At 58.4% G+C, this 14,534-nt stretch overlaps 1 protein-coding gene across 1 annotated transcript; it reads right to left on the reverse strand.

Moving 5' to 3' along the window:
• Nucleotides 1-8,977: 8,977 nt before the first annotated feature.
• LOC309574578 (uncharacterized protein) lies at nucleotides 8,978-13,069 on the reverse strand (the record flags this gene model as incomplete). Its single annotated transcript, XM_082284361.1, has 4 exons — nucleotides 8,978-9,326; nucleotides 10,502-10,589; nucleotides 11,699-11,791; nucleotides 12,725-13,069. The coding sequence occupies 4 exons, from the start codon at nucleotides 13,067-13,069 to the stop codon at nucleotides 9,091-9,093; spliced, it is 762 nt and encodes a 253-aa protein (XP_082140487.1). The 3' UTR covers nucleotides 8,978-9,090.
• Nucleotides 13,070-14,534: the final 1,465 nt, after the last annotated feature.

A 14,534-nucleotide genomic window follows, 5' to 3' on the forward strand; every position in this document is an offset into this window, starting at 1 on the left:
GTGCCTCTGCTGCCCCAGGCTGGCAATATCCCCATGGAACAGACTGGGCAAATGGCATTAGAGGGAGCACAATCCCTTCCTGGAAGAGGTTTTCTCCTGTGCAGATCAGGCACGGGGCAGGAAGGGAACTTTGGAGATCAGCTGCTTTCCCCCAGAAAGCATCACTCACACCAGCATGGATGACATGACCTGTGCCCACTGCTCACCATGCACCCGGCCAGAATCAAGAGCAAAGGTGGGTTTGGGTGTGAGCACTTGAAATAACTTTGAAAGAGAAGCAATCACCTTTTGCTGCTTCTTTCTTTCTTGCAGATGCTGGGATTGCCTCTGGGCACATGGGCTGAGCTCTCCCTGCAGGGAACTGTCAGGCCTTAACAGCTGTGAGGTTGTGTTCTTCTCAGTGGGGATCTGGAAATAATTATTAATTAATTAATTGCAGAAATGTTTTCTGAACCTTTCCCCTTTCCTGGTAGATCTTCTCTCTCTGCCTCTGAATTTACAGCTGTTCCCTGGTGTCATTGGCCCTGCCTGAATTCCTTGCAGCTCCTCACTGGGAAAACCTGGGATGACTTTGAGGGGACAGAGGAGACATTTTCAGCTGAAAACCTGGGGTGACTGAGAGGGGACACAAGAATTGTTTGTGTAGGAAAATGGGAGGGGATGTCGAGGGGAGCGAGGTGGCATTTTTGAGGGAAAAGCTGAGGTGATGTTTAGGGGAGAGAATGCACATTTTTGGGGCAGAAAAGAGTTAATATTGTACAGGAAGGAAAAATTGGGGGGTAAAACTTGATGTAATCTGTAGGGGACAATGAATATTTTGGCATAAAAATGAGTAGTAGACAAATAAGGAAAATTTTGGAGGCAAAACTTGACAAAATCTCAAGAGTAGAGAATGAACACTTGGAGGGAAAAATGAGGTGATGAGTACTGAGCATGGGGGAAAATTTGGGGGCTAAATCTGAGCTAATCTCTAGGGGAGAGCATGAACACACTGAGGTAACATGAGGGAATCAGTTGTGGGCAGGTAGGGAAACTTGTGTAAAAATAAAATAATCTGTAGAAAGAACATTTTGAGGTAAAAATGAGGTAAGCAGTAGTAGACAGATGGAAAACTTTGGGGGTAAATCTTGATAGAAGCTACATGGTAGAAAGTAAATAAATATTGAGGGAAGAATGAGGGAATCAGTAGTGGACAGGTAGGGGAATTTTGAGGGGTCAAACTTGAAATGATCTAAAGGTTGAGAATGAATCTTTTTTGGTAAAAATGAGGTAATAAGTTGTGGACAGTTAAGGAAAATTTTGGGGGTTAAACTTGAGGTAATCTCTAGGGAGAGTGTGACCACTGACATGAACTGAGGCAGTCACTGGGGTGAGGCAAGGAAATTTCAGGTGTAAAACTTGGGAAGATCTGTAGGGCAAAGAATGAACATATTGAGGAAGCAATGAGGTGATCAGTAGTCAAGATGAGGTAGAATGTGGGGGGCAAACCCTGAGGTAATTATGTAGGAACCATTAAGTGGTTTTGAGGAAAAATCTGACCTAATTTGTAGGGGGCAGAATGAACATTTTGGGGGTAAGACAGACATAACCTGCGTGGTTTGGGTTTTAAAATCTAGTCAGTGCACAGGGGACAAAATAGACATTTTGGTAATAAAATCCGAGTTCATCAGTAGAAGAAAGAACTCATGTTTTGAGGTAAAAAGGAGGTGATCAGAACTGGGCAGGTAGGGAAAACTGAGGGGGTAAAATGTGAGGTCATCTCTAGGAGAGAGCAGGAGCATCCTGAGGTAAACTGAGGGAATTGCTGTGGACAGGTGGGTAAATCTGGGGGGTAAAACTTGAGGGAATCTCCATGGTAGAAAATGAGTATTTGGAGGTAAAAATAAAGTACTCAGTCAGTGGTGGAGATGTACGGAAAATGTTGGAGGTAAAATCTGAGGTGATCTGTAGCAGAGAGAATGCACTTGATGGGGTAAACTGAGGTAATCACTTATGGACAGGTAGGGAAGTTCAGAGGGGTAAAAATTGAAAGCATCTGTAAGGCAAAGAATGAAAAGATTGAGGTGGAAATGAGGAAAGAGGTAGTGGACAGGTGGGGAAAGTTTTGGGGGCAAATCTTGTGGTAATCTCCAGAGCAGAGAAAGAATGCTTCCTTGTAAAAAATGAGGAACTCAGAAGGAGGCAGATGGGGACATTTTGGGGGTAAAATCTCAGGTCATCTCAAGGTGAGGGAAGGACTATTTGGAGGTCAACTCAGGACTCACTGTGTCCTCCTTCCTTGGCAGCAGCTGGCAGGGAAGGGAGAAGAGGCCTCAGGCTGGAGAGGGGCAGGAGAAAGGCACTGTGGGCAAAGGCACCTCCCTGGCATCCCCAGGGCACCTGTGGGGAACACAGTGGACACTTGGGGAGCAAAGGGAGGTGATGGCATTGTCCCTTTGGGGGATGCTGGCATTTAGATCATTCCATCCATTTGCCTGCTGACATTTCCCAGCCCAGGGGCTTTGGCTGCCAGGGCAGCACAAAGATTGTTCCCTGGGTGGTGGGCAGATTTGGGGGTTGGCTTTGCTAGTTCAGATGAATTCTACCCAAAGCCCTGAATTCCCTGCTGAATTGCCACTGGAACAGCCTCCCAGTGCCTCCTGGAGCATGGATATTCCCATGCAGAGCTGCCTATTTAACACCAGCTGTGTCAGGAACCAGCAGAGCTTCCAGGGAAGCTCAGCAGGGTCAGGGCAAGGACAGCTTCATGTTCCATAGAATTTGCTGTTTGTAACCCTCATCCCCCAGCCCCCCCCCCCAATGTCCCTGGGGGCACCCGACAGAGTTCCCTGGAATTCAGCTGCCTGCACCCCCCGAGCTGGGGCTCCAGGTGATATTTGAAAGCAGGAACAGGCGCTGGCTGGACACGCTCCCAGCCCGTGCTGAGGCAGCCCCTGTGCCCACGGGAGGACTTCTCTCCCTGCAGGAGTTGATTTCATTCCAGAGCCTCAGGAGTGGCCTCTGCAAGTTCTTTTCCCTCAGGAAAGGGATGCACATCCCTGCCTTCAGGGCACCTGCAGTGGGAGCCACCTGGGAAAGCTTTCCATCAGTTGTGCAGTTCCAGCTGGCTCCCCAAAAACTCCCAACTCAATCCAAAGAGATTTCTCTGACTCTGACCTTTCATTTGAAGGCATCTCTGAGGGCATTGCTTGGCATTTCATTGCTGTGGGGGAAGCTTGCCTTGGCTTTAACACTGCTGAGGGATGATGGCCTCAGGCTGGAAGGGAAGGCATTTTGGGTGGCTGGGACATAGCTGGCAGGAGTGTGGGAGGTCAGCACTGGGAATTGCTGTCTGAGCCCCTCTGCAAACAGCCCATTCTGACATTGCCCAGTGCCAGCTGTTCCTTGGGGCATTTTTGGGGTGTCAGTGGGGTCTGTCAGGACTGAAGCATCTCTGGGTGCCTGTTCAGAGCAGCCCCTGGCCGAGGGGCCGCGGGCAGCCCTTTATCCATGTCCATCCCAGCGCTGCCCGGGCAGCCCAGTGCCCGTTCCGGGGATGTGTGTTTGGCACACTGCGTGCCACGGGCAGGACACTGCAGGCACAGCTCCTCTCTGCAAATCCAAAGCACAAGAGCTGCTGCTTCCCTTCCTGGGCCTCCTGGCCTTCTCCTTCCCCCCATTCCCTGCCAGCTGGGACACACAGAGGGAGCACCAAGGAACACTCCTGGCAGTGAGCAGGAGTCCCTGAGAGCTCTGTGCAGCTCTGGGCCACAAAAGCTGGCCCGGCCTCAGCAGCCCCTGGGATTTTGGGCTGTGAACACTCACCTGTGGGAAAGGCCCCTCTGCAGGCAGGAGCAGCCCTGACACTCTCCAGAAGAACTTTTGCCAAGGACCAAGTGAACCCTCAGGACTTGCCTTGCTCATTCCTCCCTGGAAAGGGCCATGGAACGAGCACCTTTGCAGCTGTTGGGTAAATCCTGGAAAGGGCAGGAAATCAGGGTTATGGGAAGAGTTCAGTGCTGTCACACAACTGCTCACCCGTGTTGTTCCATGATCAGGTGCTGGCCATGGAGCTCTGCCCTGTGGCCATTGCAGGGGCTGGTGTGGAAAGCAGCATTAGCATAAAAGAAGGAGCTGTATTTGCACAGGAATGACCTTGCTGGCACTTGGCATTCCCGTCCCAGGACATTCCCGGGATCTGGGATTGGCTCGGTTGGAGCAGTGTACTGAGAATGCCCAGGTGTGGGTTCAATCTCCAGATGAGTCGTTCTCATAAGGGTTTGACTTGGTGGTCCTTGTGTTTCCCTTCCTACTCCGGATCTCCTGTGCTCTGGAAATAAAGAATAAATACTTTTCACTGGCCTTTTAAAGCCAGAGGTTTTTGCATTGAAGCGTGCAAGCCCCAGAGAAAGCGGGGGGGAGGAAGGAGAGCATCAGGTCTCACCCGGCAGGTATCGGATGAGCGGCCCAAGCAGCAGCGAGCCCCGGCGAGGCCCCGGTCCCGCAGCGGGCGCAGTCAGAGCAGGAGCGGCAGCAGCGGCCTCGGCGCCAGCGCCCGGCCCGGAGCGGCTCGTCCCGCTGCAGCCGCGCTGGTTGGGCGGGGGCGCGGCGGGCGGGAGGCCCCCGGGGGAGCGGCCCGGGGCAGGGGGTGCGGCGGCCTCGGCAGTGCCGGGGCTGGGGGAGCTCCGCGTCCCCGCGGGGGCTGCGGGCGGGGCCGGGCCGGGAGCGCCGGCGCTCCGGTTGCGCCAGGGGGCGCCCCACAGGGCGGGCGGCGCTGAGGGAGCGGCGGCCTCGGGGGGTGCCGGGGCGGGCACGGGCGGTCCCCGCGGCCCGGCCGCTTCCAGGCGCGATCCAGCGCCTGCTGCGGGGAAGCGCCGCCCTCCCGGCGGGCCCGGCACCGGCACGGCCCCGGCTCCCCGCGGCCGCAGCGGGAGCGTAGCCGGAGCTCCGGCGGGACCCCGGCCCCGCGCTGGCCGCAGCCGGAGCGGCAGCGCCGGGCTCGGCGCCAGCGCCAATCCCGGAGCGGCACTTGCCAGCCGCAGCGATCCCGATGCCTAATGCCATCCCCCATCCCACCTCAGTTCTCCGAGCCCGGCAGCCGCACCCCGCCCGCCGAGCGACAAGCGGCTCGGCCCGGGACCCCCAGCAGACACCGACAGGACCCAGCCCCGAATCCCAGGGCCCGGGTCCCGTTCCCGTCCCACCTCAGCGCCTCGGGCTCGGCGCAGCGCCGGGAGCAGCCCCCGGTGCCGGGCTCCGCACAGCGCTCCGAACGACGGTCCCGCCACAGCCCGGGAGGAGCAGGATGAGCATCCACCGCACAAAGCGGAGCGGGCGCGGACCCGCCGGCATTTACGGGCGCGGGCGGCTTCAGGGGCGGGCCCGGCACAGGTGTGAAGGGCGGGGTCCGCACAGGTGCGCGGGGCCCCAGAGCGGCTGCGCGGGGCGGGGCCGAGGGGATTTAAGCCTCGGGAATCGGCGCCGCCGCCATTTGCTCCCTCGGCGCTCGGTGGGAGAGGCTGTGGCCGGGCCGGGCTCTATATATCTCTGTGTTTCTTTTCCTTTATATTTGTCTTTACCTCTCTTCTTCTAACCCTCTCCGTTCTTTCCCCTCTTCCTCTCCTCCCCCACCCCCTACACCCCCCCCCCCAACCCCCCCCCCTCTCCCCCCTAGCCCTCCCCTCCCTCCCCCCCGGCCCGGTCCCCCCCATCCCCCCTCCCTGTCCCCCTACACACCCCAACCCTGCCCTACCCCTCCACCCTCTCTCCCCTTCTCCACCGTTCCTTCCCCCCCATCCCGGGTCCCCCCTGCCCCCTCACCCTGCTCCCCTTTCCCTCCCAATTCCCCCCACCTGCCCTCAATCCTCCCCCTCCGTCCCCCACCTTTGCTTCCCCCTCTACCACCTTCTGTTCCTCTTCCCTCTTTCCCCCTCTGCACCTTGACCCCCCACTTGTGCTCCGTCCTCGTCTTCCCCCCGCCTCCTTTCCTGTCCCCCCATCCCACCTCTCCCTGCACACCCCGAACCCCCCACCTGCGCTCCTTCTTTGACCCCCTCTGCTCCCTTATTCTCGTCCTCTGTCCCGTCTTTCCCCCGCAGCCGCGGGGCACGGGGCGCCGGAGAATAAAGCCCAGAGGGCCGGAGCCCGGCGCCCCTGCCCTCGCTGGAGCCCCACACGGGCCGGGCCCGCTCGGCGGGTCCCCCGTGCAGTACAAAAACAGCGCCGGGGCTCCGGCTTTCCACACATCACACTGGGGATCCCCTCCTCAGGAGGGGTTCCCGGGGGGGGTGGTGGGTTTCAGGGAGGGTGGTGGGTTGGGGTAGGGTGGGCCCCCTCCTGAGGAGGGGGTGCCGGGGGGGTGGGTGGGGTGGGCCCCCTCCGGAGGAGGGGGTCCCGGGAGGGGGTCGGGGTGGGCCCCCTCCGGAGGAGGGGGTCCGGGAGAGGGGGTGGGGCGGAGGGGGGCTTTCACCCCCCTCCAGTCCCCGTCCCCTCTCCCGGACCCCCTCCTCCGGACGGGGCTCACCCCGGCCCCCTCCCCGGGATCCCCTCCTCCGGACCGGGGCCCCGGGAGGGGGGTGGGGGGGGAAGCAGAGGGGGGTCACGTCACTCTGCGGCATGAACAGACATAGAGACCACAGGCCAAACCAACAGCCCCTCCCGCCCAGACCCCCCCACCCCACCCGCCCCCCCCCCCCCCTCCCCCCGGGGCCCCGGTCCGGAGGAGGGGGTCCCGGGGAGGGGGCCGGGGTGAGCCCCGTCCGGAGGAGGGGGTCCGGGAGAGGGGGCGGGGACTGGAGGGGGGTGAAAGTCCCCCCTCCGCCCCACCCCCTCCCCCGGACCCCCTCCTCCGGAGGGGGCCCACCCTGACCCCCTCCCGGGACCCCCTCCTCCGGAGGGGGCCCACCCCACCCACCCCCCCCGGACCCCCCACCCCCCCGGGACCTCCTCCTCAGGAGGGGGCCCACCCTACCCCAACCCACCACCCTCCCCGAAACCCACCACCCCCCCGGGAACCCCTCCTGAGGAGGGGATCCCCAGTGTGATGTGTGGAAAGCCGGAGCCCCGGCGCTGTTTTTGTACTGCACGGGGGACCCGCCGAGCGGGCCCGGCCCGTGTGGGGCTCCAGCGAGGGCAGGGGCGCCGGGCTCCGGCCCTCTGGGCTTTATTCTCCGGCGCCCCGAGCCCCGCGGCTGCGGGGGAAGGAGGGAAAGGGGAGAGTCAGGGAGGGATGAGGGGGGGTAGGGAGAGGAGTCGGGGTGGTTTGGGGAGAACGAGGGGGTAAGGGAAAGGCCGGGTGAGGGGGAGGGATGATGGTCAGAGGAGGGGGAAGAGAGGGGAGTCGGGTTGGGGAGCGGGGTACGGAGAGGGGAGAAAGGAGGGGTGGGGGAGAAAGGAGGGGGGGGGGGGTCGGGGATGCACAGGGGAGCAGGGAGAGAGGGTGGGGGGCGCTGGGAAGAGGGCAGGCGAGGGGCTGGGAGAGAGAGAGGGTGTGGGGAGAGAGAAAGAAACTGGGGGAGCAGGAAAGAGGTGATAAGCGGGGGAAGAAGGAGGAGGATAAGGGCAGGAGAAAGAGGGGGAAGAAAGAGGGGGAGCGGGAGCCTCTCCCGGGCCACGCCGGGGGAGCCCGGCCCGGCCGCAGCCTCCCCGAGCTCTGAGGGAGCAAATGGCGGCAGGGGCGATTTCGGGGGCTTAAATCACCTCGGCCCCGCCCTGCGCAGCCGCCCTGGGACCCCGCGCACCTGTGCGGACCCCGCCCCGCGCACCTGAGCCGGGCCCGGCCCCGCCCCTGAAGCCGCCCCCGGCCCCGCTCGGCCCCGCCCCAGAGCCCCGGCCCCGCCCGGCCCCGGGGCCCGCCCTGCCCGGCACGGGGGCGGCTCCATCGCTCGGGGCCCCGCCCATCTCTCCCGGGCCGGGCCCGCCCCGCGCACCGGGGCCGCACCGGGGCCGCTCCCGGGACCGGGGCTCCGGGTCGTGCCGGCGGCCGCTGCGGGTCCCGGGCGGTGCCGCCTCTCCCCCGGCGGGATCGGGGCTGGGATCGGCACCGGCAGGAGCCGCTCCGGGACGGGCGCTGGGGCCGAGCCCGGCGCTGCCGCTCCTGCTCCGGCCGGCTCTCCGCGGGGAGCCGGGGCTGTGCCGGCGCCCGGGCAGCCCCGGGATCCCGAGCCGGGCCCGACGCGCCGGGCCGGGCTCCGCTCTCAGCCCTGAGCCCCTCCCGGAGCCCGCCTTGGGCCCCACGACGCGGCCCCGGGCTCTGCCGCCAGCCCCGGACGCGGCGCTGAGTCGCTGCTCCCGAGCTCTGCGTGGGGCCGGCGAGCCCGGCTTCGGGCTGTGCCTGAGGCAGGACTCGGAGCCCAGAGACACACACTCGCCCTGGCCCGAAGAGCCCGCTTTGAGCATCAAAACACGGCACTTGGCCTTTAATTCAGGGCCAGCAAAACGCAGCACTTCCGTTTCTCTTTGTGAGCCCAAACACACAGGACTCGGTCTCTTCCTCAAGGCCTGAGAACAGGATTTAGTCACTGTTTCTGAGTCCCAGCTCTGGCCATACCAGCCTGCTCTCAGGACTCCACAGTGCAGGATTTAGTCTCTGCTTTTAAGCTCTGCGCCTGCTTTTGAGCCCCCAAAACGCAGCACTGGGTCTCTTTTTGTGAGCCCAAAACCGCTCCTGTCCCTCGGGTTCGGAGCCCCCAGAAGTGCCCGGGGCCACGGCTGGACCCCAGCTGGGCACCAGCAGCCGCTCCCTCACCCCCCCGTGGGATGGGGAAGAGACCAGAGACAAAATTCCAGCTCAGAGCAGTTTAAGAATGGAAACCAAGACAAATGCAATCATTTGAGAGTAATGACAACACATAGTAACAGTGAGAGCAACAAGAGCAGTGGTAACAATAATGAACAGGAGAGAGAGAAAAGCCCCTCCACACGCCCCCCTTTAACATTATAAATTCAAAATTTAATCCAGAGCAACACAAACTCCCACTGTGGGGGATTTTCATATTCCTGTTCCTTTCTCTGTGTTCTGTCCTGGGGATTTGTGGACTGAGGGAGGCACTGGCCGCTCCTCTGGCCAAGGGGAAGGCTCCTGTGCTATTGCCATGAAGAGAACACCTGGAATTACTGCCCTGGGAGCCCAGTCCGGTCCTTCCAGTGACTGGGGGGCACCCAGAGGGTCTTTACACGAAATGAAAATGACATCCTGGTCCAGTGCATTGACAGCAGGATTGGACACTCCTGGCCAAGGTGACCAGTCCGTGGGAGTCGCACCGGTGACCATCCAGGGGGGATTTTAACTTGGAGACTTAAAATCAGAAACTCCAATTCTTTCTGGCACCTCTTGCTTAAATGTTTCCCTGATGGAAGACATCAATTAATATTTTTATTGACCAGATTGCCAAAACGAGGGAAAAACAATCAGCATTCCCTGAACACCTCCATCACTTCCACAGCCATCTGCAACCAGTGGCCGATGGTCAGGAGCCTGCCCGGAACAGGCTTGAGGGGTGCTATTAAGTCCATTATTCCCAAGGTTTGAATGATTCTGGCATTATCCCCTCATGTCCCTGAGTGTGCCAGAAACCCCAGAGCTCCAGGAGCTGCAGGCAGGTGTTTTTCCTTCCCAGCTTTTTGGGAGTGTGGGTGAAGGTCCCCTTCCCTGTCCAGTTCTGGGGGTTGTCCTCGCCGCAGAGCCCACACTGACCCTTGGCCTTGTTGGAGCCAATTCCCTTGTCATGGCCCATTTGCTACAGAAAAATGGGAAAGTGCCCAGTCAGCCCCAGCTCCAGTCAGGAACATCTCAAACAGCACCGTGGGGTGTTCCTCTTGCTCTGGAAAGGAAGCCGGGATGAGCCCAATCCCCAGGGGCTGTGCAGGGGCTCCCTGGGGAACAGCACTTCTATTACCGCAGGCCTGGGCCCTAGGGTACATCACCGTGCCCCGCAGCCGTAGGGAGGAGGAGGAGAGAAGATCCAGCAGCAGGAATTGTGCAGCGAGATTGATTTATTTAATTATTTTACAAACTCTTTTATAGACGTTTTTCTTTATAGTCTAATTGGACAAGGATCAGCCACCCCTTGGGGTGATTGGCTAAAATCCTAAAGCATCCATTGTCAAAATATTTTTCTACTGTACCATAAACAAGACTTTTCAAGGTTGCAGGTGGCTTGGTTGTTTACATTCCCTGCTACCTCTTCTGTGAGAGAGAAAAGTCTCTCACAGATTTAGAAAATAGCAAGAAAATCCTTGCTAGCAGCATTTTTGTATCTACACACTTCAGTTTTTCAGCCAAGGGCTTTTCCTGGTCCCTTGAGGCACAGGATGAGCCATACATTTGTCTCTCCTTTCTCACTCGCAGGCCGAGGTCCTGCTCTTTTTGCCCTCCCTCAGGGTCTGCATTTTGCCAGTGGGATTTTCCCGCTTTTCAGTAGACCAGGGATCATTCTCCAGTGTCTCCAGGGAATTTCCAGAGCTGACCCATTCCCGATTACAGAGCTCAGGACAAGGGAAGAACAAAGGTTTTAGCACTTACCATCTTTCACTTTCCTTTCCCACAACAACTCGCTCTGGCTCTTCCCATCCCAGAAAGTTCCTTGTCTTTGTTTCAGCCTCAGAGGATTCTGTGAGAAAATTTCACACCCACAAATCAAGATCCCACACCCAGAGGGTTGTCCATGAAGGTGGAGCAGCATTGGCTGCTCCTGTGAATTTCCTCCATGCACACAACATAAAAACCATTGCACCACTTCATAATTACCTTCAGCTGGTGCTGTAACAATGAAAAACTGATTTTCCACATCCAGAGGCAGGACATTTTCCAGTTGAGGCTGTGAGACCTTAAACTGCACATTTATCTGGGGGCTGTGACAGGGATTCCAGCAGGGATTGAGCCTTGTGTGTGTGCAAACTCAGCAAGGGATTGGGCAGGTTTTCACTGGGGAAGCTCTCACTTTATTCCTTGGCAGCTTTTCTCTGGAATATTAATGAAGAGGGAGGCCTTGTCCTTAATCCAATTACCCCAAGGCAGCAAGTTACTGTTTCTTGTTTACCAGCTACGAACAAAACTGGGAGCAGCACTGAAAAGTTGGGAGCTGCTGCTTTACCACACAGTGTCAGCAAAAGAGAGAAAACACCAAAGGTGTATCCAAAAACAAGGATGAAATGATTCCTCCTGCTTTTAGTAGGACCAGAGCTAATTCTGCCCTGGAGTGACAAAGAACTTCTCCCTCAGCCCCCCAGAGAGCCCTCGAAAAGCCAAAGTACAGCAGGGAAGGAAGGAAAGGCACCTGCTGGGGACAGCACAGCTCCAGCTGCTCATGGGGACTGGGAATGAGTCCGGAGCCAAAAGCCCCTTCCCAGGCTGGAGGGGCCTGACTAAAGCACCACCTCTGGGAAGCAAAGGGCTATGGAAGAAATGGAGTGGGAATTTACAATAGTAGTAATAGCAGCAATAACAGTAATAACAGGGAAGAGCAGCAATGGATGACACAAAAACAGGGAGTGGGGGCTGCACTTGGATACATGCAGGCAGGGTTGGGCCCCTTCTGAAAGCTTCAATCCCTGTTTTTCAGAGACCCAATCAGGAACAATGACATTTTCACAAAGCTCTCTTAAGGCACATGAACACCCAAGTAAGAAAATGGAATCAAAGCCTTTGTTCCACTGGCCTCACGCCCCAAATTCCAACGGGACAGACAAGTCCCTCTCCTCGCAAGGCAACGTCTCCTACCTGGATCTGTGCCTTCCCCAGCCTTTGGTGGCCGTTGTCTCCATCCTCCCACTCCTCCTCATCTTCCTCCTCAGCAGGCCTGGCTTCCTCATCCTGCAGAGCAAGCACAGGGACACTCACCAGCCTGCTCATCCCAAACCTGGGCAGCAGGGATGGACTGCTGGGACCCCCTGGACAGTCACCCCTCTGCTGGGCACCATCCCTGCTCTGCAGTCCATTCCCGTTCCTGGCCTGGCATCTCCTTTGAACGGGATGTTAAACCACAACCACTTGCTCTGCTGGGTTTTGGGACATCAGAGACTCCTCCAAGGCAGTGGGCAAAGCTCCTGCTCCCACAGCCTCTGCCTCCCAAAGCCCTGCTAGGGCCAGGCAGAGCAAGGGAAACCCCTCAGTTCCTGCTGGAAATTTCCTCTTGTGCCCGTAAACCCAGGGAAATGGTGGCAGCCCCATCCCTGGAAATGTCCAAGGCCAGGCTGGATGGGCCTTGGAGCACGCTGGGCTAGTGGATGGAATGGCAGGGGATGGAACGAGGTGATCCATAAGGCCCCTTCCATCCCCAACCATTCCGCAAGTCCAGGATGATTCCATGACCTCTCCATGCGTTCATTTTGCATTGTTTCCTCTCAAATTCAAATTCTCAAATTTGTTCATTTGTCAAAGGAATTTGTTAAAGGAATAATTTTTAAATTATCCCAGGAATAAAAAGGGGTGCATCAAACATACAAGAATCATTCCTACACCCACCAAACCATTCTTAACTGGAAGCCTATTCCCACATCTCTGTCCTTGTTTTGCTTTCCTGGAAAACCTTGTGATCCCAGAGTCTCTCAGAGCGATGTACTGGCATTACTGGAAGGTTTGCTCTCTCAGAGAGCCTGGGGGGTTTACAGCACTTGTTCCTCTGCATCTTTATCCTTTCATCAGCTTTCCCTCCGCCGCGACACCGGGTCCCCCCGCTTCCCCCGCCCGCTCCCTCCCCGGCCCGTCCCCGCCGTCCGCTCGGGGCTGTCCCCGTTCCCCGCTCACCTCCAAGCCCGGAGCAGCCGCCCCGGTGTCCCCGGCCCGGCCGCGCTGCTCCCCGGGCTCCCCGCCACTGCCGCTCCCGGCGCTCCGCCATTGCCGCTCCCGGTTCCGCGCCTGCGCTCCCGGCACAGCGGCCGCGGGTCCTGCCGGGAGCGGCCCCGGGAGCAGGACCCGGCCATGGGCCCCGCACGGCCGGTCCCGGTCGCTGTCTCGGTCGTTGTCCCGGTCCAGCTCCACGTGCCGGTGCCGGTGCCGGAGGAGCCGCGGGAAGCGCCGCGGGCGCTCGGAGCTGCAGTACCGGGTGTGCCCACAAGGCGGCAGCACTGAGGTGTAGCGGTCACCGCGCATGCGCAGGGGTTTTAGGGGCGCCGCTAAAACCCCAATTTCAATCCCATCCCAGATCCCAGATTTCGGGTGCTCCAGCGGGAGGAGAGAGAAAGAACTCCGAATACACAGAGCTGTTTCTAGGTCCTTCATACAGATCACCTTGTCTAACTTTTTCAAGCCCTTTATTTTTCATTTTTATGCATGAACGTTGTATTTTTACTTTCAAACCCTATGGATCCATATTCAGAATTCCTTATAGTCTAAAATCTTGTCTATAATATCGCAGATTTATCTTGAAATAAATTAATAGTATTTTTCAATATATGTATAAATAAGAATCCTTACACTTTCTACTATTTTACACATAAATGAATTTTCAGGCATTTTGGGGCTATGACCTCCCTTTTTTTGCGGGGTTCCCCCCTCGCTCCCCCACCACAGACACTGGGGTTCCCCAAATGATACCATCACCCCCCAGACTCACCCATCTCTCTTTTTCCTCGCCCCCCAGAGAAGGCACAAAACGAATCCAAGTGCCCTCACCAGCAGCTCAGTGCTTCAAGCATGCGGGCGTCCCCCACAAAAAAAGGGGGGAAAAATCGAGGCCAGGGCAGCCCCGCACAGTTTTGGAGTCCCCTCAGCTCCAGTGCCGCAGGCCAGCAGCTGCCCCACGGCACAGGAAATGTCCCTAAGGACGGTGTCTCATCTCCCCCTCAGGCTCCACCGTGTTCCCTCTCCAGACAGTCCAGGCAGGGAACTCTCCCGTTCCAGGAGATGTCTGATCCCTTCCCTCGGCTGCCGCTGCAGGGAGATCCCTGGAGGCTGCCAGGCCCGGCAGGGCCATGATGGCATCTGCGTTCCCAGAGCCAGCCGCCGGCTCCAGCCCTCGCACCACTGCTGCACCTCAGGCCCGGCCAGGGGAGCTGAAATAAAGCCTGGAACTCTCAAGGGTAAACTGGCAGCACAACCACAAACCTCCCTCACATGAGAGTAAAGAGGTGTCCCTGTGTTTACACACATCCAGGAACAATACTCCTCTAGAGCAGGCGTGGATTTACTTTTTTATCAGTTGAACTGGCACAGCTGCCACCTGATGCCATTAAATTCTCCATCCCCACCACAATCCCTGGTTACCCTTGGCCATGGGGTTTTTGCTGTCCCACAGTCGGGAGGGATGACACCGCTGAGAGCCAGCTGCACTGCCCGGGAGAGATGCCAGGGGACTGATGGGGATCTCACCACTGGAAGCAAGGCGGGAACAGGCTAATTCAGAGCACCTCCTCAAAATACTGGGGGAAAAACCTGAACCGTTCCACTGCCCCCATGGCACAGTGGGTAGGTTTTAGGTGAGGTGACCGCACAGCCTGCACGTCCCAGTGCAGACGAGAATCCCCGCACCAGCTACACCAGGGGCTTGAGCCAGCAAGGACGTCCACAGTGGTGTTCCTGTTATCCCTTTGCCCGCCACTCCTGGCGTTATCCTGCT

Source organism: Coloeus monedula (genome assembly GCF_965178545.1).
Source record: "Coloeus monedula genome assembly, chromosome: 6".
NCBI lineage: Eukaryota > Metazoa > Chordata > Aves > Passeriformes > Corvidae > Coloeus > Coloeus monedula.